The sequence below is a fragment of the Gossypium raimondii genome, chromosome 6 (assembly GCF_025698545.1).
Source record: "Gossypium raimondii isolate GPD5lz chromosome 6, ASM2569854v1, whole genome shotgun sequence".
NCBI lineage: Eukaryota > Viridiplantae > Streptophyta > Magnoliopsida > Malvales > Malvaceae > Gossypium > Gossypium raimondii.
This window is the reverse complement of record NC_068570.1, coordinates 53,914,838-53,942,284: the sequence shown is the minus strand read 5'-3', so window position 1 is coordinate 53,942,284 and position 27,447 is coordinate 53,914,838. Positions and strand designations below refer to the sequence as shown.

At 35.7% G+C, this 27,447-nt stretch overlaps 2 protein-coding genes across 2 annotated transcripts; both read right to left on the bottom strand.

Moving 5' to 3' along the window:
- Positions 1 to 1,462: 1,462 nt before the first annotated feature.
- Positions 1,463 to 2,545, bottom strand: LOC105772090 (uncharacterized). The gene has a single exon (XM_012593428.1). The coding sequence runs from the start codon at positions 2,543 to 2,545 to the stop codon at positions 1,463 to 1,465; it is 1,083 nt and encodes a 360-aa protein (XP_012448882.1).
- A 20,823-nt stretch (positions 2,546 to 23,368) lies between these two features.
- LOC105774072 (uncharacterized) lies at positions 23,369 to 27,112 on the bottom strand. The gene is made up of 4 exons (XM_012596405.2): positions 26,486 to 27,112; positions 25,104 to 25,589; positions 24,472 to 24,972; positions 23,369 to 23,819 (listed from the first exon to the last, which is right to left on the bottom strand). Exons 1-4 carry the CDS (start codon positions 27,035 to 27,037, stop codon positions 23,736 to 23,738), a joined length of 1,623 nt encoding a protein of 540 aa, XP_012451859.1. The 5' UTR covers positions 27,038 to 27,112; the 3' UTR covers positions 23,369 to 23,735.
- Positions 27,113 to 27,447: the final 335 nt, after the last annotated feature.

Below are 27,447 nucleotides of genomic sequence, written 5' to 3'. Positions count from 1 at the left end.
CCGAACACATTGGGAAGTTCATCGATCTTTGGGCACCAACTTGGTATTGGGATCTAATGGTGACAGTACCTCTGTGGGTTCACCCCAGTTGCGTCTGGACATTAGTTGGGGCGAAACCGGAGGGTAGGCGGTCTTCGTGATCATCCCAGAATTTATCATGGGCTCTTCCCTTATCGTGCCCCCAAATAGTTAATCGCTTTTAATTGATTCAATAATTCTCTTTGGGATGCTTCCATATCTTGTCATAGCTTTGGCTAGTTTTTCTTGCATCTGAGCTTGCATCTGCTCTTGCAATCGCTCTAATTTCTCTAGTCTTTGATCCATTTCTTTGGTTCTCCGGCGAGTACCGTAATGATATCTAGTTGACAGATCTTCGTTGATTTCTAGGGTAACTGTCATTAATTAGAGCTCTTTATTAATATTATTATTTTTTCAACTTTAATGCATATGATAAAAATGCAATGCAGATGAATGAATGCAAAGGAAAGGCATTGATTCTAATTCAATTTCATTAGAAGAACTTGACTAGAAAACAAATTTCTTTACATAAAGTGGATTACATATACGGCTTTGCCTTTATGCTCAAAGCCTTAACCCTCTTAAGGAGCCAAGCTAACTCTCGACCCCGACTTGACTCCGACTCATATTTCAAACTTAGTATATCAGCCTGAACTGCTAAGGTTTGCAGATAGTCAGCCACTTCCCGCACTTGATTCACAGCTTCGTCCATAACGCAATCTCTATCTCTAATCTGAATTTGAAGATGATGGAGCTGCTCTTGGTACTGTTCATTACGTCTTTCGAGAAGTTCTACTCGTAACTCAGAATTTCTCAATGCATCTTCAAGTTCTTCTATCTTTTCCTTCAATTCTTCAATCTTGTTCAAACTTGCTCTCAGCTTGATCATAGAATTATGACTACGGCACAAATGAAGCGACCTTTCCAACTCAGCTATATGGGCTTTTAATTTTGCTTCTTCATTTCGGCATTCTAACAAATTTTCCTCCAAAGCACTTTCTCGAGCTCGGGCATCTTGAAATTTCTTTTCCCACTGAACAGCTTTGGCCTTTTCTTCCTTGATCTCCTGTCGCCATTGCTCTGATGTTTTACCTAAACCCACAGTTCTCAGTGACAAACGCAGCTTCTTATAATCTATTTTTAGGCTATCTAAATCCTCTTCAGCCTTGTTCTTCCCTTTCCTCAACTTTTCAGCTTCCAGCTTGTGGATATCGACATCTAGTCCTAAACGTATCTTTTCCTCTTCTAGCTTCTCTATCTTCTTTTCCAATTCTAAACTTCGTTTTTCAAAGTCCTGTTTGATGATCTCTAATTCTGATGGAACTACTTGCAAATGCTCCTCTATGGATCGAACGTAATCTTCTCTTGGCTCGGGGATGTTATCATTAATCCTCTTACTTCGCCATCCATGATACTCGGGGGTCGTCATTGCTCCCACAGTAAATCATTTCATCCGATGAGTTTGCCTCCAGGCATTGGTCATCTCTCGAATCTTCTTCTTGTAACCATCATCTTTATACGAAAACTCACACTGAGCTAGTCCTTGGGTGGCAGGCACGAACTGTCTTGACCCATATTGTTTCAGTACCATTAATGGCGCATAGCCAACAGCTCCCCAAATCCCAAGTAAAGGGACCCAGTCGAAATTCCCACATCGATACAAGATCTCATCAGGCACTATCCAATGAGCTTTCCATTCAACGTCTTCATCTTTGAGATTTTGAAGCATTGCTATCCATCTTTCCACGGTAATGTTGTCACGTCTTGGCATGGCCGCTAATTTTTTCAATGGAGAATAATTCTTGGAGAATACTCGGTAAGAAACTTTATCCGCTTTCCAGAAGTGACTGTGGAACCATACTAACAAAAGCTGTGCACATCCAATGAATCTTCCCTCCCCTGCGCTTCGGCACACACTCAAAGATCTAAATGTCTCGGCCAAAATTGCTGGAACAGGTGTGATCCTCTTGTCCAGTCGATCAAACAAATCAGTAACTGCCTCGTCTATATACCCCAACGCTTTAGGGAAAATCATCAGCCCATAAATGCTCAAAGCAAAAACATCGACTTTTTTCTTCGTATCAGGGTGAGCTAAAATCAAATCACGCAGACTTCTCCAAGGAATACACTTGTTTTCCCCTTTTTGTTTGACCCGCGCTGAGACCCATTGCTCACTCATTCCCAAGATGTTCACTAGCTTCTTCACAAAAGTAGGGACATTGACGGCTTTAGAATAGACTTTATCTGCCTGAAACCTTGGACAACGCAGTAAGGCTGTATATTCTTCTATGGTAGGCACCAAGTCTATCTCCCCAAAAGTAAAGCATCTATAAGCGGGATTCCAAAATTGGGCCAGAGCTCGAAACAAATGCTCGTCCACTTTAATATCAAGCAAATAAGGCAAGTTACCATAATTAGAGTAAAACAATTGCTTGACTTCATCGTCCCACTGGGCCCATATTTCTTTCAACTCCTGGAAATTATTCTGAGTTACATTGATATAAGTGAAGTCCGATAACTCTGACATGTACCCTTCCGTCAAGCTGTCTCCTTTCTCGAGTTGCGTTTTTTCTGACCATATTCGGACAACCGCATTATTTTCCACTTTATCAAGAAATTCACTTTCCATGATTAGCTTTCTATCTAGTAACCGAATATGAACCAACGCCTTTTATGATGAAATGTCATGTATGCCATGCAATCAAACAAAACACAATAAGTTAGTATAAAAATCAAATACAAGCAATAAATAATAAAGCACCTATTTAGGTGTCTACCGGGGGTTCGAAGTGGTTCTAACTAGGGTGGGTTCCTAAGGTTTTCTATATGCGGTTTGGCTCTAGAGATAAGGTACCCGAACCAGCAGATTCCTCGATCTTCAACCATTATAGGCTCATACAGACCGAGTTCGGTTCAGGGGAATACATTTCCCTATGGCTACACGGAGATGAAAATCTCACGAAGACATAGGTACGGATGTATCCCGAAAGCGATCCACTATCCTGCACGGAGGTGAAAACCTCACGAAGGACTAGCTTCTCACTCCCACTTAAAGGGTGTGACCAACGGTCATGCAATGCAATGCAAAAGATACCAAAATTTAAACAAACAGAGCAATTATAAACCACAATGATGCACATTATAATGAACAATGAAATGTAATGAAAGGATCGTAAATTTAAACCAAATTTTCAATTTTCGACAAAAAGACAAAAAGTGATCAACTTGTGGCTTGACTCTCTTATTTAAAGTCCCCAGCGGAGTCGCCAAGCTGTTGACACCATTTTTTTTGGGTGAAAAAAACGGGGTCAACTTGGGTTTTGAAAAAAAAACGGAAGTCGCCACCAATCCCTTTTTTTTATGAGGTGTGATTGGATCACCTCGAAAAGGGGTTGTTTTTAATAAACAGTTTGATTTTATTAAAACAACAAGTTTGGTCCACGAAATTCAGAAAATGGGTTCAGGAGTCGGTTACGCACGAGGAAGGATTAGCACCCTCGATACGCCCAAAATTGGTACCTAGTTGATTACTTAATGTCTTAATATCGAAGAGTGAAAACTTTGAAGAATTTAAAATACGACCCTTGTGTTAAAATGTTGAAAATTTTAGGGAAAAGAGGCATATTGCACGTTATTCAAGAAAGAGAATCGTATCCATTAAGCTAGGATACAATGTCTCGAATTCCCGATACGCGAATGAAAAGTGCTTAAAAAAGGATCACGACCAGTAAGTTAGGACGCGATAGTTTTTAATTCCCAATATTGTTAAAACTTGAGTTTGAAAAGATTCGTATAATAAAGTTTAAAAGAATATTCAATTGTTTAAATCAAATGAAGAAATCGCAACCCAATACGTTAGGGCACAATTTTTCAAAATATTAAACATTGAATATTGTATTTATTTCGAAAAATCCTCGTCTCGAGAAAACAACATGTCACATCCAATGCGTTAGGACACAACATATTGAATTCTCGATAACGAGCTTTTTATCATTTTTAAAAAGAGTAATCTCGATTATTTAAATTCAACGAAGAAAGTCGGAACCCAATACGTTAGGGCTCGATTCTCTCAAGATCCAAAATACGAATATTACTTATTTTTAAAATTTTTCATTTTTGATAAATTCGAGTAAAAATAGAAGCAAAATAATGATAATGATGACAATGTAAATGAGATAATACAAGCACAACTAAAATGAGCAACAAGTAAAATACGTAATAAACAAATCAAAGATACATGAAATAATAAATGAACAAAAAACTAAAGCATTCCATAAAATGATAAACACTTCAATAAATGAATAAATAAATATCAAATATAACAATGATAACAATACTAATTATAAAATGAAATATTTATGTATGTGCATCTATATATTTAAATTATAAATTATGTGAAGGTATATACATATATATATACATAAAAAGCAAATGTGCATATCTATCTATATATATATGTATATAAATTATAAAGCATAAAAACATAAGTATATACATATATGTAAAACGTATGTTAATGTATGTAACAAAATATGAAAAATGGTATAAATGAATAAATAAAATGCAATAATAATAATAATAATAATAAAATGACAGGATTAAACTGAAAACAAAACAAAATACTGGGAGAAATCAAAATAAAATAAGGCCAAAGATCGATTTATGCGCATGCGAAGAAGGGGATCGATTGAGCAATTTTCCCAACCTTATGCGCGATGCTCCACATCGACTAAATCGAAACGCATAAAAAGCAAATGGCCAAATTTAAAATTTTGAATGGACCAGATCGCGTCATATTGCATAAACGGAGGGACCAGATGTGCAAATAGTCCCTCCGAGCCAGAACGCGCGGATCTTAGCCCCGTTCGGGCCGGGTTTTCGGGTCTTATAGAAATAAAAGAAAGAAAGAAAAAAAACTAAATCATTCATCATTTTAAAAAAAACGGAGACACCCTCTGGTTCTCTCTCCCTGCCTCAGCCCTTGAACCCAGGCCACCGTCTCCGCCTCCATGGCCAGTGGCCGGAGTTACGTGAGAAAGGCCCCTTTTGCTCAACTTCGACGACGACGAAGACGGGCTCCGACGCCAGCCTCTGAAGTAAACAGGTATTCCTCCTTTCCCTTTTTGTTTTGTTTAAAAAAAGGTAGAAAAGAGAGCAGAAAAAAGAAGAAAATAACTAAGAAAAACGTAAGAACAGAGAAGAAAATAGACTAAGTTCAACCTTTAAATTTTTTGATCTGTTCTTTTTTTTTGCCTTCCAAACGTTGTAAAAAAATGTACAGAGATATTGTTTGGCTTTTATAGGCAATTTACATTGTATTTTTTGGTTGTATTCTATTGCCTTGCACTATCTGTTGCGTGCTCCGGCTTTTTTCTGTCATTTTGTAGGTGTTGATGAAGCTAGGCATGGTGGGTGGCGATGGGACAGGGCGGACGGCAGAGGGATGGGTGCGGCGCTAGGTTTGGCTAGGGTTTCATTTTTCTGAAACCCTAGTTGGATTTTTTGGGGGAATTGGGCTTCGAACTTGGGCCTTGGGTTTGGGTTGTAATTGGGCTTATGGGTTATTGGGTAGGTTAGTTGGGCTTGGTTTTCCTGGGTTAAGTCTGTTAGGGGCTGAATTTGGGTCGTTGGGCTATTCGGGTTTTGTATTGTCATTGGGCCCGGATTTTTTTTAAAAAAATTGGGCTTGTACAATGTTCGTGAAAGATTAGATAGAGGCCTTTTCGAAGTATTCTTTAAGACATCTAATGCATGCTATATCTGATCATTGCCAGATATTGGTAAATTTTGGGGTAGAACGCAATAAAGCTCGTTAGAATGGAAGCTTCAGATTTAACGCAAGTTGGGTGCTAGAAGAAGAATGTGAACATCGAATAAAAATTTTTGGAAAGGGAACGAGGAGGATGTTTGTACAAAGCTGTATAAACTAGGAGATGTTTTAGGCAAAAAGATGAGTCGATTTGCGAAAAATAAAAGAAGGGAATCTGTTTTCTTAAATAAGAGATTAGAGGAGCTGAATCTTATAGACCCAAATGATGAGACGCTTACAAAGATGGAAGAGGTCAAACTAGCTTTAAATTTGGAAGTTGATAAAGAAAAATTAATGTGGGAACAACAGAATAGGGCATATTGGCTCAGATTTGGTGATCGAAACACAACATTTTTTTCACAACTTCGTAAATCAAAGAAAGAGAAGAAACAAAGTGAAAAATTTGAGAGGACCGAACAGAGAATGGATCACTGATGAGGAAGGGAAATTAAGGATTGCGACAAAATACTTTAAGGAATTGTTTATGGCTTCAAATAGATGGAATGATAAGAGGGCGCTTTTAGGTACTACAAAGTGCATTCAAGAAGACATGAACATGACATTGTTGAAGGATTTTCAAATGGAAAAGGTAAATTTGGCAGTAAAAAACATAGGCCCGTTAAAAGCACCTGGAGTGGATGGTTTCCCCGTATTATTTTATCAGAAGTATTGGTACATCGTGGGTAAAAAAAGATCTAAATTTTTCTTAGACATCTTAAACAGGAGAAAGGAAATCAGAAAAACCAATGACACTAGTATTGTACTTATTCTAAAAGTTAGCCAACTGAAGAACATGGCACAATTCAAGCCGATTAGTTTGTGCAATGTGGTGTATAGATTCAGAACGGTGTTGGACAATTGTATTGACGAAGCATAAGCAACTTTTGTTCCTGGAAAACAAATCACAGATAATGTCCTTATTGCCTACAAGATACTTCAGATTTTAAAGTATAAGAAAGTAGGGCCACGGGGTCACTTTGCATTAAAGTTGGACATGAGTAAAATATATGACAGGGTGGAGTGGAATTTCATAAAAAAAATTACAAGACAAATGGGTTTCTACGAAGAATGGTTGAGTCTAATAATAAGTTGTCTTCGAACTATGGAATATTCAGTTATTTTTAATAAGACAAGAGGAGAAAAATTCAGACCTTAAGCGGGTTAAGACAGGGGTTCCACTCAGTCCATATTTGTTCTTATTATGTGCGGAAGGGTTCTCCTCACTACTGAAACTAGCAAAAAATGATGGAATTATTAAAGGGGTAAGGGTGGGAAAAGTGATTTAACCCTAACTCACCTATTTTTTACAACTGACAATATCTTATTCGGGGAAGCAAGTTTGGAAGGAGTCAACACTATTAAAATTATTATAAAAGAATACGAAGGGCTTTCGGGCCAACAAATTAATTTTGATAAATCCCTTGTTTATTTCAGTAGCAACGTGCAAAATGAAATTAAAGATCAGATTGGAGTGACCATTGGAGTATGAATTTCAAATTATCTGAAAAAAATATTTAGGTCTCCCAACTATGATTGGAAGATAAAAAAAGAAGAAGAAGCTTTGTTAGTTTCAAAGACAAATCTGCAAAAATATTAGAAAATTGGAATATCTGGTACTTATTGCTTGGAGGTAAAGAAGTTTTCATTAAGTCAGTTTTACAAGCCATACCAGTTTATTCCATGCAATGTTTTTTGTTACTTGTAACTTTATGTCGTGAGCTTGAAAAAACAATAAGTAAGTTTTTGTGGAGAAACTCCAAAACGGGGAAGGGGATACATTGGTGCGAGTGGAAGAAGAAACTCCAAAATGGGGAAAGGGATACATTGGTGTGAGTGGAAGAGCCTATGTAGGCCGAAAGCACAGGGTGGTTTAGGATTTAGAGATTTAGCTAAATTTAATATTATTTTCCTCGTTAAATAGTGTTGAAAATTAATCATGTACCCGAATTGATTACTTACTAGAGTCATGAAAGCTAAATATTACCAAAATAGTGACTTTTTAAAAGCATGTTTAGGATCTCACCCATCGTATACTTGGAGAAGCATTTGGAGTACGAGAGGCCTTTTAGAAGAAGGTATGGGTTGAAGGGTAAGTAATGGCAAGTCCATCAACATTTGGAATGAGGCGCGACTTCCGGGACTTGGGCAAGGAAAAATTACTGGTCAAGACATTAATGTTAACTACACAGTAGAAGATTTGATCAATTCAAACCATTCTACTTGGTGGTTGGAAGTCCTCGAGAAACTATTAAACGAAGACCAGAAAAATAGGATAATGACCATCCCAGTTGCAGGAGTCGATATCATGGACGTTAGAGTTTGGAGGGGGATAATACAGGCGAGTACACCGCAAAAAGTGGGTACAAGTGGTTACTTATAGAAGATACAACAACAAGGGATGCAACACTATCACAACCAACTCTATAGAATTTCTACAATAGGCTATAGAATTTACAACTGAGAAGCAAGATTAAAATTACATTATGGAAAGTAATAAACAATTACATTCTTACACGGGATAGAATGTATGTCTTTTTTGTCGATCAACGGAGGAATCAATGGATCATATTTTCTGGGAATGTTTGATTTCCAAAAGCAATCTACACGGGATAGGGATAGATACATCTCCTAACACCCATGGCCAAAATTGGAAATTTTGGTTAACAAATGTTTTCACCAACATGGAAGAGGAACAAATAGAATATTTAGCTATTGCGTTTTGGGCGATTTGGTAGAAAAGAAATAAAATCCACCATCAGGGCAGAAAGATGAATACAGGTAGGGTAATAGCATTTATCAAAGCATACAAGGCAAAGAGTACCAATATAGAAAAAAAATAGCAACATCTGCAAGGTTATATTATAGTATGTGGTCACCACCAAGAGCAAACACGATCAAATGCAATTTTGACACGGCTTACAACAGTAATTTACTTAAATCAATCACGGAAATCGTGTTCAGAGATAGTGAAGGACTTATTTTGGCATCGTGTACTTACCACAACCCCTTTATAGCAGATGCTACCACAGCGGAGGCGAAAGCGTGCCTCCAAGCAGTAATGGTGGCTGAGGAGTTGAGCTTTCGAAATCTGACAGTAGAAGGGGACTCTTTGACTGTAATCAAAAAAAATTGGGCATGAAAGGTGGGTAAATCAAACATAGCAGTGATAGTTCATATTAACATCATATCAGAAAATAAACCTCACACTTGTCGTTAATGAGAAAACCAACTAGTATTTAATACAGTGCTGGAACTAACTGTAATATCTAACTAACAAACTAATTACTAACTATCTTAACTGACTATCATTACTGACTTATTATTCCTAACATTCCTCATATTACTCAACTTTCTCTACTTGTTAGTACATGAAACAATTTTAAGTTAGGTCCGAAACTTGTGAAATAAATCTGCAGACAATGGTTTTGTCAACACGCCTGCAACTTGATCATGACTGGGAACATGGCCAACTTGAAACAACCCTTGTGCAACCTTCTCTCGGACAAAAAACAAATCTAATTCAACGTGTTTGAACCTTGAATGCATCACCGGATTCCCAGCAACTGCCACAACAGCCGAGCTATCACACCATACCAACGCTTTGCCTTTAAGTGTGACTCCTAACTCAGATAAAAGTGACTGAATCCAAATCATTTCATTGATGACATGAGCAAGACTTCGATATTCTGCCTTGGCTGTAGAGCGAGAGACAACCTCCTGCTTTTTCGAACCCCAAGAAATCAGATTTCCTCCAAGAAAAACACAGTAACTAGACGTGGAACGTCGGTCATCGCTATCATCTCCCCAGCTTGCATCAGAGAACCCTTCGAGAAGAAGTCTTGGACACCTAGTCAACTTGATACCATGGTCCAATATGCCTTTCAAATACCGTAAGATCCGTTTAACAGCTTTAAAATGTTGTTATGTTAGTTTATGCTTGTATTGACATACTTTATTAACCGAGAATGCTATGTCCGGCCTTGTTATGACGACATATTGCAATACGCCAACTAAACTTCTATATAGATGAGTATCTTCAATGGGATTACTTCCAGTAGCTGTCAAACAGCAAGTCGTTATCATAGGCGTTGGTGAACCATTTGATCTATCCATGGACGCTCGTGCAAGAAGATCAATGACATATTTTCATTGACTAAGGAAAACTCCATCCTTGGTATAGCTGAGTTCGATGCCTAAGAAGTAACTCAACCTCCCCAAATCTTTGAGTGAAAATTGAACATCGAGCTATTTAAAAAAACTGTCTATTTCTTGTGAATTCGTCCCTATCACAATAATGTCATCTACATATATAAGGACATATAGAAATTGAGACCCTGACCGTCGAACAAATAAATAATTATCAACTTTCGAGCTAGTGAATTGCACATTCTCAAGGAAACTTCTGAGTTTGTGAAACCAGGCTCATGGCGCCTGCTTTAGCCCATCGAGTGCCTTCTTCAACCGACAAACCAGCTGTTGACCATTGGGACCATGTTGTTCAAATCCCGGTGGTTGTAACATGTAAATTTCTTCCTGTAAGTCTCCATTGAGGAAAGCATTGTTTATATCAACTTGGCGAAGAGACCAGCCCATTGAGACAGCTAAAGCTAGGACAACCCGAATGGTGGTTGGCTTGACTACTGGACTGAAGGTTTCTTGAAAATCAACCCCAGCCTCTTGAAGATAGCCTTTGACCACTGCCGCCCTTTATACCGAGCCACTGAGCCATCAGCATGCCTTTTGATTTTAAAAATCCACTTGCAACCGATTGCTCGACCCCCTTCAGGTAGTGGAACAAGGTCCCAGGTGTGATTCATAGCGGTGCTTGATATTCACGTGAGTCGCAGCTTGACCAGTGAGGCTCAAAAGCTTCGAGAATGGTAGCAGGTTCGGTTTTTGTTAGAACTGTGGCTAATGCCTTAAGTTTGAATGTAATAGCCCGATTTCTGGCTTAGTCGGAACAGTGGTTTCAGGACCACAAATCCGACGAAAAAAAAAATGTAATGGCTTGAATTTTCAGAGGTGTCGGAACGGTGATTCGAGATCACTAAATTCGACAAATGGGTAGAAAATATTATTAATTTAGTAAGTATAAGTTAAATATGAAGTTAGGAAAATTTTTGAAATAGTGAATAGTGCACTAGAAATAAATATTAAAATAATTAGAATCAAAATGAGGTATCAAGACCTCGGGATTTTAAACTGAGCCATAAATATTTTTATAAATATTTATGGAGTGTTAAAAGTTAGTATTAAAGTTTCAGTTAAGAAATTTTAAAGTTCCGATAATTAATTGAACAAAAAGGACTAAATTGTAACAAATGCAAAATTTTGGGAAATGATTAAATAGCTTAAATGATAAAAGGAAGAGGGCTTAAAAGGCAAATAGACCCAAGGTCTATTTGGGCTGGACAACAGAGGCATGAAATCAGCAAGAAAGTAAGGAGAATTAAGGGCAAAATTGGAAAATTACAAAATTTGCTTAATAAAGTTAGGACCCAAGTGGAATTATCTAGATTTCTCTTCATTTTCTGAATTCTCATCAGCTAAAACACCATGGAAAGGCTTCTTCAAGCTGGTTCTTCATATTTTTATTACAAGTAAGTTCAATTCTTGACTATTTCTTGAAATTTTGTATTTTATGACTTTTACAACTAGGCCCACTTGTTAAATTCATTAGTTTTTAATTTTATGAAAGAAGTTGAAAGTTTATATGAATATGTGCTGGAACTATATGATTATTTATCATGAAATTAGAGCTTTAAATTGTTCATATGCTGATTTTATTGAAAGAATTGAATAGAAAGTGAATGTTTGGGACCTAATAGTAAAAGAGTTTGAAGATAGAGTTATATGTGGAAATTCTGAATTCCAATAGTTGTGTAACAGCTTATAATGTCTAGGTAAAGTATTAATTGAGAAAATTAGATTAATTGAGGGGTTAATTGAGAAAGGACCGAATTGTATAAACTGTGAAATTTGGGGCAAAATGGAAATCAACATTTTGCACTAAAGCAGTTTTGGACAGCAGCAGTAGTGTAACTTTGAAAATCACTAAAAATTGTAGAAATTGAATTAGAGGATGAATAAAATATGAAACTAAAACTTATTGAGTCTAGTTTCTTATAAAATAAATGGTGTGAGCAATGGAATTGTAAATCATGAGATATAATAGATTTTGTGAGACAAGGTCAGAATGAATTCGGGTTCCCCTGTTCTGACTTTGAAAAATCATTAAAAATTGTACAAAAATGATTATGAGTTATAATTTATATGGTTAGAATCCTTAATACGTCTATTTTTATGAGAAACAAAATAAAATATTATCCGAATTCTGTACAATGAGATAATTAATTTTTAGTGAAGAGTGGTCGGAACTGTCAGACAGCGAAACAGGGGAAACTTTAAAGAATAAACTGTACTATTTGGCTGAACCAAAAATTCTGAAAATTTTATGGTATGAAGATATGTGAGTCTAGTTTCAGGGAAAATTAACGGATCTTAATTTGGAGCTCTGTAGCTCCAGATAAAAATAATTTAGTGACTCTGACTCGGATAAACAGCTTTGAATATACATGTTAGTGAATATTGAAATTATGGTTAATGTTGTTTAAGTGTGTTATACACATTAAGGATGTGGAATGGAGAGGAGGAGGAGGAAAATTGGGAAATATATGAATGATTCGTGTATAAATGGTCATATGTTTGATTATAACTCATAAACGATGAAATATGAATGATGCTTATTTTTGTGCATTATTGGTCATGGTTTAAGCTCATGTGTGAAAATAAAGTTTCATAGTATGTGTGTATGGTATATTCAGTATATGATTTGGCATGAAATAATACCATGAATGGTTTATGAATTAACACATGTTGGTAAGCCTGATATATGAATAAATGATCAAATTGAGCGGAACGCCGGATTTGAGTACTTCTGATCAAGTGACAAAGTGATAAGTGGTAGCTTTAGCTACACTTATCTGATCAAGTGACAAGTGGGAAGTGATAAGTAATAGCTTCGGCTATACTTATCTGATCAAGTGACAAAGTGATAAGTGATAGCTTCGGCTATACTTATCTGATCAAGTGACAAAGTGATAAGTGATAGCTTCGGCTATACTTATCTGATCAAGTGACAAAGTGATAAGTGATAGCTTCAGCTACACTTATCTGATCAAGTGACAAGTGGAAAGTGATAAGTGATAGCTTCGGCTACACTTATCTGATCAAGTGACAAGTGAAAAGTGATAAGTGATAGCTTCGGCTATGCTTATCTGATCAAGAGACAAAGTGATAAGTGATAGCTTTAGCTACACTTATCTGATCAAGAGACAAAGTGATAAGTGGCTACACTTATCTGATCAAGAAACAAAGTGATAAGTGGCTACACTTATCTGATCAAGAAACAAAGTGATAGGTGGCTACACTTATCTGATCAGGGACAAGTGATAAGTGATCATATGTAAGACCATAGTTATACTATGGCAAAGTGAAAGTGAAGTACTCAATTTTTCCGTGACCGTTCCCTAATTTGATTAAGGATGGTAAGTGACAAATGGGCCCAAAAGAATTAAAGTAAATGGATAAGTGGTAGTGTATTTATATCAGGACGATGTTGTTATTCAAACTAAAGTGATATTTTCATTGCTAAATTGAGAATTTCATAAATGTGTTATTGAATGGTATAATCAATAAACATTGAGTTAAATGGTAAATACGTATTAGTTTTGAATTTGATGTCATTGAATTGTACGTGAATTAAATGGAAATTGCTAGTGATATGATTTAAATTATGAGCATGAGAAATTGCGAATTGAATGAAATGGAAATGAAGCATTAAATTGCATGAGTATGTATCGGGTCTCGCAGGCCCTAATTATTATGATTATAATATTTTGAGGATATATTGTGAAAAGTTATAGAAACATGTTAATTATTTTGAAAGTTTTAATATTGATGAAATTTTATAACTCGGTTAAATACGTTTACAAGTGTATGTGTTTTGGTAATGCCTCGTACCCTATTCCGGTGTTGGATACGGGTAAGGGGTGTTACATTGAAGATCCCATTCTTGGATCGAGTTTGCATGCAATGAACGTTCATAGGCATGACAGGTTGACTAGGAACAGTAGTTGGAGTATCATTTAATGACGCACATCGTGTCTCATTAGATGACATGGACTGTTGGCCAAGAGAAGAAGAATGACAAACTACAGATGAAGAACCTGCTATTGGAGAACACCTAGTCTCATGGGATGATGTCGACTGCCTATTAGATGATACCAAATGAGAAGAAGCACCATTTTCTACAATCGGCTGATTAGATGAAGAGGACCTTGTACCCATCACTATGGGAAGAACAGACTTGTGATGTAGAGAAGTAACCTGCACAGACTTACAATAAAAGAAATCTCCTTTTTGAAAAGGAAACAATTCTTCATTAAAAACAACATGTCTGGAGATAAAATACGCCCATCCTGATCTATACACTTGTAACCTTTGTGACTTGCAGCAACTCCAAGAAAAACACACTGTCGAGACCGAAATTGAAGTTTGTGATTCTGATATGGCCTTAAATTTGGAAAACAGGCACATCCAAAAACTTTAAGATGAGAATACACAGGTTGATTCTTGTATAATACCTCATATGGACTTTTCTACTGAAGAGCAGGAGTGGGAAGCCTATTGATTAAGTGCACTGCATGATCAAACGCATGAGTCCAGAAGGTTAACGGTAATGAACTTGCGCAAGCAAAGTCCGCCCCATGTCAACAATGTGTCTGTGCTTCCTTTTGACTATCCCATTTGGCTCAGAGGTGTGAGGGCAAGTAACCCGATGTTGGATATCGATGCGAACTCTTTGGAGACAGATCGATACTCACCGCCCCAATCAGTTTGTAGTTGTTTAATAGAATAACCAAATTGCACTTGAACCATTGAGCGAAACATAAGAAAACACTTGAAAACATCTGATTTGGACTGGATGAAATATACCCAGGAAAATTGACTATGCATATCCACAAAAGAGACATAGTAAGCACAACCATTAGACTTTAAGTGAGAAGGACCCCAAACATCCGATTCCACTAACTCAAAAGGGAATGAATACATGGTTGTCGAGGAAGGAAAAGGTAATTTATGTGTTTTGCCTAACTGACAAGCTGAACAACAAGACAACATATCAGTTCTTGGAAAAGAAATATTATAAGTACACAAGGCATTCACTAGGACAGAATGACAAAGGTGTCCAAGTCGATTGTGCCATATTGTAAATGAAGGCACACTTTGAGCTGCATATATCGTCGGCACACAAGACTGACTATCATTATTTGAGAGCACCCGAGAAGTATCAAATTTGTAGAGACCATCATGCATGCGGCCCACTAAAAGTGTCCTCCTGGTTCGAATATCCTTCACAAAACAAAACAATGGATGAAACTCAAAATACGCAGCATTATCCCTGGTAAACTGACCAACAGACAACAAGTTTTTGCAAACATCAGGAACATGAAGAACATTCTTTAGGTGCAACAGCCTAGGACTAACCTTCTTGCTGGTGGATCCAACATTAGCAATCGAAACAGCCTTACCATTTCCCATAGAGACTCGCTGTGTACCTGTATAAGAAGATACTGTTGAGAGATTACGCATATCAAGAGTGATGTGATTAGTTGCTTCGGAGTTTGGATACCACGAATGATCTGGAGCAGGAGATGAACACCGACAAGGGCTAGGATGAGAAGAAACAGTAGTCTGATACGAGGAGCTGCAAGGAGAAGACAAATGAGAACAAGGATTAGCATGATGAGAACTTCCTTGATCTTGAACCTGATGATAATTTACTGCCATCGACTGATTAGAATTGTTCCCTGAAAATGTCTCATCAAATCGATGATAACACGTTTGAACCAAGTGACCAATCTTCCCACACAGTTGACACTGTGGTTTGGATCGTTGCCAATGACGTCCTGCACCATTAGGTTTACCACGCGACCAACCTCGTCCTTGTCCCCGTTGGCCAAATCTACATTCCTAATGATCACATTTAGGAGGATTGGAGTGTCTAGACAGTGCACTATTATCCCCATTTTGATGATTTGCCAGATTTGCTTGCAAGGGCACCTCAGTCAAAGAAGCCAACTGTCGTGCTTCACAGTCTAGAAGCATCTCAGTCAAGAACTCGAGAGACATTGTCGTGGCAGAAGCAACTACCCGAATCGATTCATACTCTAGCAAAAGTCCAGCAAGAACGATACTTACTTGTTCATGCTCACTAACTACATTACCAGCAGCAGTAAGACTATCACTAAAACTTTTCACCTTGGCCAAATACTCCTTAACAGAAAGACTCCCTTTCTTGAGAGAGTACAACGCATGATGCATGCTAGACAGCTTAACACTGGAATTCGCCCCAAACCTTCTCTCGATGCTACTCCAAATATCAGAACTAGTCTTCGCCGTCGGAAGATGCTCCAGAACTTCAGTTGTCACCGTGGAAATCAGCCAGGAGGCTAAAAACTTGTCTTGCTTCTTGTGAAGCCGAAAAGACGGATTATCAACATATTGTCCATCAGAATCGGATATATGAGTGGGTGGAACTGGTGTTGTACCAAGAACAAACCCATCAAGATCATAACCTTCAAGAATCAACAAGATTTGACGTTTCCATAATAAGAAATTGTGTTCCCCAAGTTTGATCGTATCGTGTTTAGAAAAACTATGAACCGGCTGTGAAGCCATGCTATAAGAGCCTTGTGCATTATCTGCTCCTTCAACATTAGAGGAATGATGTGGTGTACCACCGTTGGGCATTGTTTCATCTGCCATTAGAAAATAAAAGAGAAAAACCTATCAAATAACCCCAAGAAAATTTTCTAGCACTGATACCATATTAACATCATATCAGAAAATAAACCTTACTCTTGTCATTAATGAGAAAACCAACTAGTATTTAATACAGTGCTGGAACTAACTATAATATCTAACTAACCAACTGATTACTAACTATCTTAACTGACTATCGTTACTGACTTATTATTCCTAACAGTTCATGAAATAAAAGAAAGAACGCGTAGATTTGAAATTTTTACTTGTTCTTTTATGGGATGATCGACGAACCAGGCGGTGCATGAAATGGCCAGATCAAAGGGTATGGATTGAGAAGTTCACTCACAAGGTGGAGATGATAGCTGAAAAGGATAGAAGGCCACTAAACGGTGGATGAAATGGGTCGGAGGAATAAATCATCTAGAAACTCAGATGGTTTCTACTTCTAAAGGAACCCATCGTGGACGATATTGGTATAGACCGACAAAAGATGGAATGATGACGGTCGATGAGAGGTGTGGATTGCAAGTCGAGTGCAGCTGTTGGGTTTTCTTAGATTTTAGAAGTAATTTGGGGTTTAGTCTCTCTGTTTATTTTGCTATTTTGAATTTTCTTTTAGGGTTTCAAGTATGGGTTTCTTGTTTTTGGACGATTAAAGTCCCTTAGGAAATGATTTGGCAATTCTTTTTTTTCATTAATTAGGAATTTTACCACCATTTTGTGGATTAGGCTGAGAAGGACACGTATCCCCCATACAGGCAATGTATTTATATTTCTGATTTATTGGAATCCACTCCCTAATTTTCTCAAAAAAAAAAAAGAGATCAATAGTAAATGGGTCCACATTTATTTTAATATAATCACATAAAATTGTTTTCTAATTTGCTTGTATACCTTACCATGCAATGCTTAAGCTTATTTTATTTAATAATTAAATTTCATTAAATAGAATTATTTAGAGACCTAAATTGAAAATGAATTAAATGTCTTAGATTATTACAGTTAACGTGTAGAGAAAAAAACCCAATAAACTTATCATTTTCTAAAACCTAAATTTGATTTAAATTAATTTAAAATTTTATACCCTTTGATGATTTCTTAAATTAAATTATAGTTTTTATATAATTAGTAAATAAAAATGTTTATGAATCATGTTATTCTAAAACTGTTAATTATGAAATTTTAAAATTATATTATTTTAAATTTGTAACAGTATTTTCAAATATTAAATTTAACTTTATGAACAACTACCCTTTTTATTACTTAAAAAACTACATTCTTTATTAAAATTAAATATTTATATGATTATATCTATATGAATTTAAAACGAGGGACTGGTAGGACAAAAAGACCATCAACAATAAAGCTAAAATATTATCAAATCGAAAATTACTAGAACGAAAGGAGTAACACAATAGTTGTTTATAATTTAAGTTGGTAATTTTACTAATGAAATTGTTGTAACCTCCTCACCCGGCCTCGACATTAGGCCCGAATTCAGAATATTACATTGCTCACCGAAATAACTCGGGAAACTATTAGAGTTTATAAAATAGTCATTTTAAAATATTTGTTTATCTTAGAAGAAAACTTAGTCCATTTTTAGAAAAATTCGCTAGTTAAAAAAAACGATTAAGTTTAACTTTTTCCTTAAAATGGTGACTACTTTTAAAATTTTGATAAATTTCTAATTTATTTAATATTTAGAATTTAGCTATAATCTAACAATGGAAAAAGTGATATTTAGCGTAGTTTTAAATAAAAAACCATATTTATTGTATAGATAATTAAAATCAATATCTCAACATCCTAAAATCAAATTAAATGTCATGTATGTTATAAAATAAAAAACCTAAATCTTAAGTCTCATGCCATAGTTCAATAATAAAACAATACAATCTCCAATTAATAAAAAAAATATCAAATAATAAATCTAAAATACGATATTAAAATCAAATCCGAGCCGATACCCTCCGGATGTCATGTTCGCTTCCTAACCTGATGGGTTATCTATAAACAAGGAAATAAAGAGAAGTGAGCTATGAAGCTCAATGTGAGTTCCATACAAGAAAACTAGTGTGGCGTAATAAACCAACATATGTATTAACAATTTTCAGTACAATATCATTTGTATAGTATAACAGAAATTAACAGTTCATTCAAGCATGTTTATGAGTGTCAATGCAATGCAATTTCAATTTAACAACAAAGAAAGGTCCTACCTAGCGGCTCGGCCCGACGGCCCGCCCGAAATATGGAAGGGTTCGAGTAAAAGTATAAGCCCGAAATATGGGTTTGAGCAAAAAAATGAGGCCCGTTTAGAAAATGGGTCGTGCCTCGGGCACCACTTTTTTGGCCCGGTTCGGCCCGGCCCGAATATAATAAATGTTTATATTTTTTATTTTTTAATTTTAAAATATTTTTAAAATAAATTTTTAGTGTTTATTAAAAAATGGGCCAAGCCGGGCCGAGCTCTGGCTTAGGAATTTTTCCCTAGCCGGGCCTAGACAAAATTTCAGGCCAATATTTTGGGCCAAGCCAGGCCCGGGCCTAGGACGCGGGCCGAAATTTTTTTCTGCTAGTCCTACCCCACTGCTACACTCCACATTAAGAGTTCCCAGTGTTTGCAAGTTAATACATGGCCAATAGGTTGTGGATGCACAACATATTTGCATACAAAAGCTGCCAGTAAATTTATGGATAAACCATCAGTGTTTACAGGTTAATACACTACTAGTGGGTTGTGAATGCACAACATAGTTGCAGATAAAAACTGCCAGTAAATTTGTGGATAAGCCACCAATATTTGCTGATAAACTATCAGTATTTCCTCCTTTCAAAGCATCCAACCCTATGCAATGCAATATGACATGCTAGTAACAATATAGTGCAAAAACAGTAGACGTGCTTAACGTGTATTCAGTTCAACAGTATCAGTAGGCATATTTGACATGTGATCGGTTCAACAGTGACAGTAGACATACAAATAGTAATATAGTGGTAAGAGTAATAGTATCAGTTCATTAAAAAGACAGTGACAGTGGACATGAAATATTCATATATCATTATTAAACAATAACAATTCAATCATCAAATCACAGAATCTAGCATGTTCATAAAATCAGGGGCTCAATCGAGTGAATAAAATTCCTAAAAATAGCTTCGGGATTATGTAGGGACTAATCTGAACAATTCTCAAAATTCTGGGTAAAATTGTAAAATAGGGATCACATAGTCATGTGGCCAGGCCGTGTAAGGTGCTTATATCATGTGGGAGGGTTACACGGCTATATAACTAGGCCATGTAACAAATTGTGATCGTGTGGCAATTGCAAAATTAACCTACAGGAGGGACACGACCGTGTAGAAGGTTCTGGGCCGTGTGAGACTCGAACTAGCCTAGGATTTGCAAGGCACATGGTCATGTGGAGGGCTGTTGTGGCCTATATGCCCGTATGGGAGACTGTGTGGCCCTATTCTTACACACGATCACCACCGATTCAATTGGGATAGAACACACACCTTTTATCGAGAGTCCAATTGTCGTTCTTTACGCTTGATTTTGGTTCGACGCACCTAAAACAGCTCCTTCAAACAACATTTATACACGAGTTAACATTGGGAATCAAGATTCATCAAGATTAACGGAAATTTTTGACAAGATCCATAAAAGATCATTTAATCTATCAAAAGATTAGCATGTGATAGAAATTCTATAAAATTTCGAGATTAATCATTGGGATTGGGATGTACTTACGATTCTTTGGCAAATATTAAGGATGTTATTGATGAAAATTACGAAACCAGTAGGAAAATTAACAATTGAATGAAGGATTGATTTATTCAAGGAAAGCAAAATATTCAACACCAAAACATGTAAAATATGATGCAAAGAAGATGATAGAAAAAAAAAGGAGAAAAAAGAGCAAAATTCTAATTGGGGTTGAAAAGAAAGCATAGTCCAAGTGTGATTAGGAACAGAGGGACTAAATACCTTGGGTTTGGGAGCCCTAGGGGGTTGCATGGTAATTTATTTTTGCTGCTGAAAATAAAAAGAAATAGAGGGGGTTTTGGGCAGCTCAAGGGGGACAAGCATGTTAACCATTAGGCCTATTTCTTGTTTAGTTTTTACAGCAGACAATATATGTTCTAGTGTGGTTTTTATCCTAGTTTGCGGAAAAAAAGAAGAACTTAAAACTTTTAGGGAGTGCACTAACTACTTAACCATCAAGCCTAATTTATTTTTTAATTAATTATTCTATTTTGTAAAGAACTTGAGTAACATCAACTATTTAGTTAAGTGCCTCAAGAGAACTAAAATAATACCAAAAATTGAATAATTGAAAGATGAGTTAAATAATTAAAGGTGAAGTTTATTATTATGATTTTATGCATTTCAAAATTCTGATTATCTTCTTCCTTTCATGAATCATCAATAAGATAAATCAGTATCAATTCTTAAAAGTAATTGGTATAAAAACAACATAAACACTGATGAAATAGAAATAAAAATTTAAATAGGAAATTAATTTAGGTTAATTACAATATATTAACCCTATTTATCAATTCAAACACCTAAAATAACCACATAAAATTAGCATGAGAAGACATAAACTTAATGAATATGAAGATCTCCAAAAGACAATTATTTAGAGAGACCTGCTCTCCATATATATATAAACCGTGAAGAAAATATAAAAGGAAAAAATTAATTAAGCCCTTGTATTAAATTAGCACTTAATTAGGCCCATTCATTAATGATTTACATCATTAACCGCATCGACCGTTAAAATAATTTGAAAGACCAATAAAATAGTGACACATAGTAGCTTATGGTTTAATCTAATATTTTTCCCATAAAAAATCTTAAAAATCATTAAGATTTTATGAATATTATAAAATATAAAAATCTAATAAATTACATTAATAAAACTCATTTAATTTTTTTTAAAAAAAAACCTTATTAGAATTCTTAAAAAATAATAAAAATATGAAAATTGATATAAACTTAAAAAAAAATTATAAAAAAATCATATAACTTGAATTAGATTGGTTAGCTTGAAATCGACAAAGGCACCAATCTAAGTAAAGCCATTAGATCGGTTGACCTAGTAACTGGCAGTTGAATTGATTTTGTACTTTTTAATATTTTTATCAAGCCAAAATTCCATTTTTTAACTATTAGTATATGTTAGAGTGAAATATTATAACTAAGGTTTTCAAGACTGGAGCGGTGGTCGAACCGCTCAGGCCACCGATTTTCCAATTTGATAGGTTTGTCCAATTCAATTAAATAAAATATTAAACAATAAAAAAACATTTAAAAGAATCGGTTCAACAATCTGGTTCCTAGGCCAACCGATCTAATGACTTTCTCTGGACTGATACCTTACTGATTTTGATCTAATTAGTTCAATTGACTAAGCCGGTCCAATTCAAGTTTTTATAATTTTTATAAGTTTATATTAATTTTAATACTTTTTATAATTTTTATAGAATTTTAATACGTTGTTATAAAATTTTAAATATGTTTTATTAATTTTATAATTTATTAGATTATTTTATATATTTATAATATTTATATCAATTTTCATAGTTTTTAACATTTAATCATTTATATATTCTTTTGATATTTTTAATTTTTATAATTTTTCTGATTTTTTAATTTTTGTATTAAACTAGAAGTCATCACATGTCACCGTCGATTTGTCTATCAATTTATTTTCTACCTATTTCTATTCACATAATTACTTTTCTACTAAAGTAATAAAATCTTTTTTTGTTCTGTATTTGGTTCGTGTTGCTCGAGACCACACTTGACACAATTAGAGATAGAGGATAGCTAAGAAGACCGTTCGGTTGAAAGTCGAGAACAATTCAAATCAGTATCGCACAAAGCACAAGTCCTTTTTGGTAAAAATTTATTGTTATGAACATCACAAACTAACTCGGTTTAATTTTTTTAAACTTCTACTGTTTTCTGAACCGAATTTTTCTAACATATATTATTCCCTCTCTTTTTATTTTGCCTTTTTCTGATTTTCCATCGGTTTCACAGGTTGGGCCAAAAATTGGTTGCAAAGGGGTTTTGGGTTCATGGGTTTATGCAGGTTTGTGGGTTGCTATATATTTAAATTTAGGGTATTGTGGATTTGGTTTAGGTTAGGATTTGAAGGATTGAGTGGTCGGAGTAAACTTAGATTGGGTAAGGAAGAAGATGAGGAAAAGAGTAGGAGAGAATGAAAAGAAAAAAAATCAAATGAACAAAAAAGATTAAGGAAGAATGAAAAGGATAACATAATAAAAGAAACAAAATTTAAAGAAAAAGAAAATGGAGAAATACATGAAATTTGAAGTCAATATCTGTACATTTTAATGTATAATCAATTTTCTTTAACGGAGATAATCAAATTAACATTGAATAAACAAAATAGAAATAACCCTATCTGAAGTGTCTAATAAAATAGCTTATTTATTTAAAATGAAAGAATCGGTGCTACCCAAATTTTAATCAAGAAGCTACCCTATTTCTATGAATTCATGACAGGCATGCAATAACTCATTGAAGGTCGTAAGTTGTGCTGGAAGTTGTATAGGGTGTAAGCTATTCTTAAATGCCCTCTATTCTTAGCAACAACCATGGTTGATAAAAAATTTAACTTGCAATTACATTAAAATCTTTGAAATCATTAAATATAGTGATATTATGCCTTTTCTAATTTTAATAACAATTATTAAGATTAATGGCAGTAAATATCCGACCGAAATTACAAAATAATGATTCACGTTTGAGATCAACCCATAGCTTATCTTGTATGGGTTACAGAGAAATTTGGCTCAAAAAGTTGCTTCTTCTCAAAGATTGTAGCAACTGGAATATGAAATACAATTTGTGATGAATGTGGCCTATTTTCCAGGTGAAAAGAAAATAACGATGAAAATCTCAATTCAACATCGATTAGATTCCAAAATTCTGCTGACACCCAATATAAGATCCGAAATGCTATGATGCAACTGGGGAAGCATGCCAAACACCGGTTTTCGCTTGTGCCAGACACCAATATAAAGTCCAAAACTTCTATGATGCTGCGGAGAAAGTAAGCCAAACACCGGTTTTGGCCCGATCATGATCTAACTTCTTCAGTATATAGCAGTAGTTAAGCTGGACCAGATGGGAGGAGAAATTACGTTAGCTATAAAAATGCCAACTCCTAAACTCATGTAAAGCACTAAACAAACACAAGGGAAACCGGGGTGACAAAAGTAACTGTCATTAGTCTTGTACAGAACTCAAGCAAATTGACTCGATCATACCACATCTTTTTTCTCGTTAAGAAAGTCAACACACACAAAACAGTCGATGGAAAAAATAGAGAAAAATGGCATTGAGCTATCAACTCTATTAGCAATCCTTTGTATAGTATCTATATAGAGCATGGAAATTCAGCCAGAAACGGATCTTAATAACCTATCTTAATTACTTTCAGCAAACAATTTCTCTAACAAAATAGCACCGATTGAAATGAATGGCGTAATGGGACCTATGTGAACAGTCAAATTATCTACAACTATGTTATCCTTTCATAGTGTCAAAACCTTTATTTGACTTGATGTTCTCCTGAATAAGGAGGTCCTCTTCTAAGTTCAAATCCCCCCGCCCTGGTTTAATTATCAAAACTCGTCGATAATAGAATATTCAGAGAATATAAAGTCCTAATTAGATTATTAGTAAAATTATATAAAACAGAAAACTAACATCTAACAAATTATCAATTGCTTGACTGAAAATAATTAGAGAGAGAGAGAGAGCAAACCTCCATACGAAATAAACTCGTAGGAACGACAAGTCCGACACCTACTGAACTTCGGAGTGACTCTACGAACTTCAGAACAGAGATATTGCGATACTCATTCTCTGTTAATTTAGCAACATTACCAGCACATGCAAACACATGAGCATGGATTCCCTTTTCTCTAAACCACCTAAATGGAAGATCAAAAGAAAGGTCTGCCAAAGCAGTAACAGCGAGGTCTCCTCCAAGAAAATCCACACCAGAAGGATCGGCATTTTCATTGTTAACCTGTCTTTTTGGTTCTGTCGGTCCCAATCCCCTTGTCTTAAATCCCCACAATGCTGTTGGCCCTCCTAAAGCACAAACCGGAGATATGTTGCCACCTAAGAAGAATCTTTCTGGCAAAGATGATGGCCTACTTGAGAACCCATTCCCCCATGGAAAGACAACACCGCCAGAAACCCCAAAATTAAGGGCAGCATGATAAAATCCAAGAGGAACAACGTAGCGAAGATCAAACTCCTGTCATAAATTTCAATGAAAAGAACAAAAATATGACAAACAGCAATGCAGACAAACAAGTTCAAATGTGTGATTGTGAGACAAAATCAAGAACGCTTAGGACGTAAACAAAAAGCATGCATAATTCATACCTGCCGCAGAAACCGTAAGCTCCGGCTATCAGGTGTGAGGCCACCGATTTGAGTAGTAGAAACAAAAGCATAACCCCGAGTTGGTCGCATTGTTGAATTTCTCCTATCAAATTTAAAGGTATATTTCAAAGAAGAAAATAAATTATGGCCAAGCTGCCTCCTTATGGACCTTGATGACATTTGTGATGGATCTGTCAAGGTACGCCACGCAAGATTATATGCTAAATCATGATATGGAGTAGAAAATAATCCAAGAGAAAGGCCCATCGATCGCTCTTTGTAAGAAGAAAACTTTAGCCAGTCTTGGGATAGCAAGTATGCTCGTGCTGTGACAGGTGTTACCAATCCTTTTAATCTCGGCAAAAAAACACCAGCGCTCAACTCAGCTGAGTGATCGTAACCATATGCCAATGAACCATCCCAAAGATCCCCATAACCAAAGAAGTTTTTGTACTTGAGAGATCCTTCCACTGTGGAAGATCTAGCCTACAACAGCATTGTACAACTTTAAAACCGAATTCAAGGTATCATACTTATAAATTCACAGAAAATGAGTGATCAAAATGTAGGAGAAACAGAACTTTCTGAGTCAAAACTAGTACAAACATTACGATCACGCATATGTCTTTAGTTTATTTTCGATATCACATTTTGTTGGTCACATGTAGTGACCAAATGCATAACTATATAGCCTATGAAAGCAACTCTATAACATAAGATGCATGTGCATAAATGTCATACAAATGGAACAAAATGCACCTTCATTCTGACCCTGGAAACACTTATCTGACATCTACATATATGCAGGCTTACTCAATGGGCATTGTTTCTACTCTTTTATCCATCTAAATCTTTAATAAAGATAAAAACTCCAGCAAATCCACTAACTCACGATATTCTCATTCATTAGCATTGTCATTATTCCTAATACTACGTTCAGCTTAAACAAAAGAGTTCCTCTCCACAAAATCAAATCATCTACATTGTTCCCACTCTTCATTTCTCTTTAACTACCCACATCTGCCCGGCATGTATCTAGATCGGAGTATGAGATATGATCCTCCAAATACATACCCTGTCCAACATGAAAACTTCAGAGAATTTGAATAATACATGTACCCGAAACATACTCATACCTGACACTCATGCACGAGTCAAAGTAACATAACTAATTACCACATTACACTAAACAAATTCAGTTATCAGAAACTCAAACCTAGTTCCACCTTCCAACTACTCATACACTAAACTCATGTATATAAAAACCCACATTGCAACAATTTCACCAAATTTCTCAGTAACCAAAACACATATAAGTCAAAACAAGCAAATTAGAGAAGAAAAAATAAAGCTTCAAAAAATCAGATTGAAAAGAAAATCACCTCCGCTTTCGTATAAGCTCCAATCTGTCCCGAAAGCGGGCTGGCTGTCTCAACAACCTCGATAATCACGTTAGCAGTTCCAGGAAGTTCTGGCGGGCCGGAATCGAGCGTGATTTTCACGGAATCAAATATTTCAAGTGCTTGGAGCCGCAAATTCACTATCTGTGACGCTTTTAAGAGCTCTTGCATCGAGCCAACGTTGTTCAACACCTCCGTCTCGGCTTCAATTACGTGGTCCTTGGTTTTCGTGTTCCCTTTGATGATCACGTCGTGGACTCGGACCGAAACCGGACCGCTTTGCATTCGCTGGAGCAGCGAGTCCATTTTGAGTTTTTCCGAACGGAACTGAGCCTCTCGAGATTGAGGTTTAAGGCGGTTCGGCTCTCCAAATACCTCGCCCTTTGCGTCCTCGTCATCGTATTCGACGTCGTTCTCGTCGCTGTCTTCTTCTTCTTCTTCGTCGATGTCATCGGTGTTGAAGGGTTTTGGGTGTTCCGGGTCGGGTTTCGATTTATGTGGAGTCACATCGGGTAGAGAATCGGGGTTTGACATTGTAAACGGAAAAAAAGGGAAATCGCAATTGAAGACAGTGAAGTAAGGAGGCGGGCGGCGGTGCCAGGGGTTTTTGATGTTAAAGGTTTATTCAGGAAGTTCTTTTTTGCTAAAACACCCTTTTACTGTTTATTATTTACGTCATTATCACTAATATCTTTGTTGTTGGCTGATTTGATTTAGCATTTCGAGAAATTATCTCATTTATCAATAGAATAATAAAAATATATTTGCATTAATTTATAAAATTATTATTCATATGTACATATAAATCAATCACCATTTTTGAATTTTTATTTTATATTTAATATTATTTAATATTTAATTAATTTTAGAATATTTTATTTTAATTATAATAATTAATATAAAATGATATTTTTATTTGAATTATCGAATATAATTAAAATATA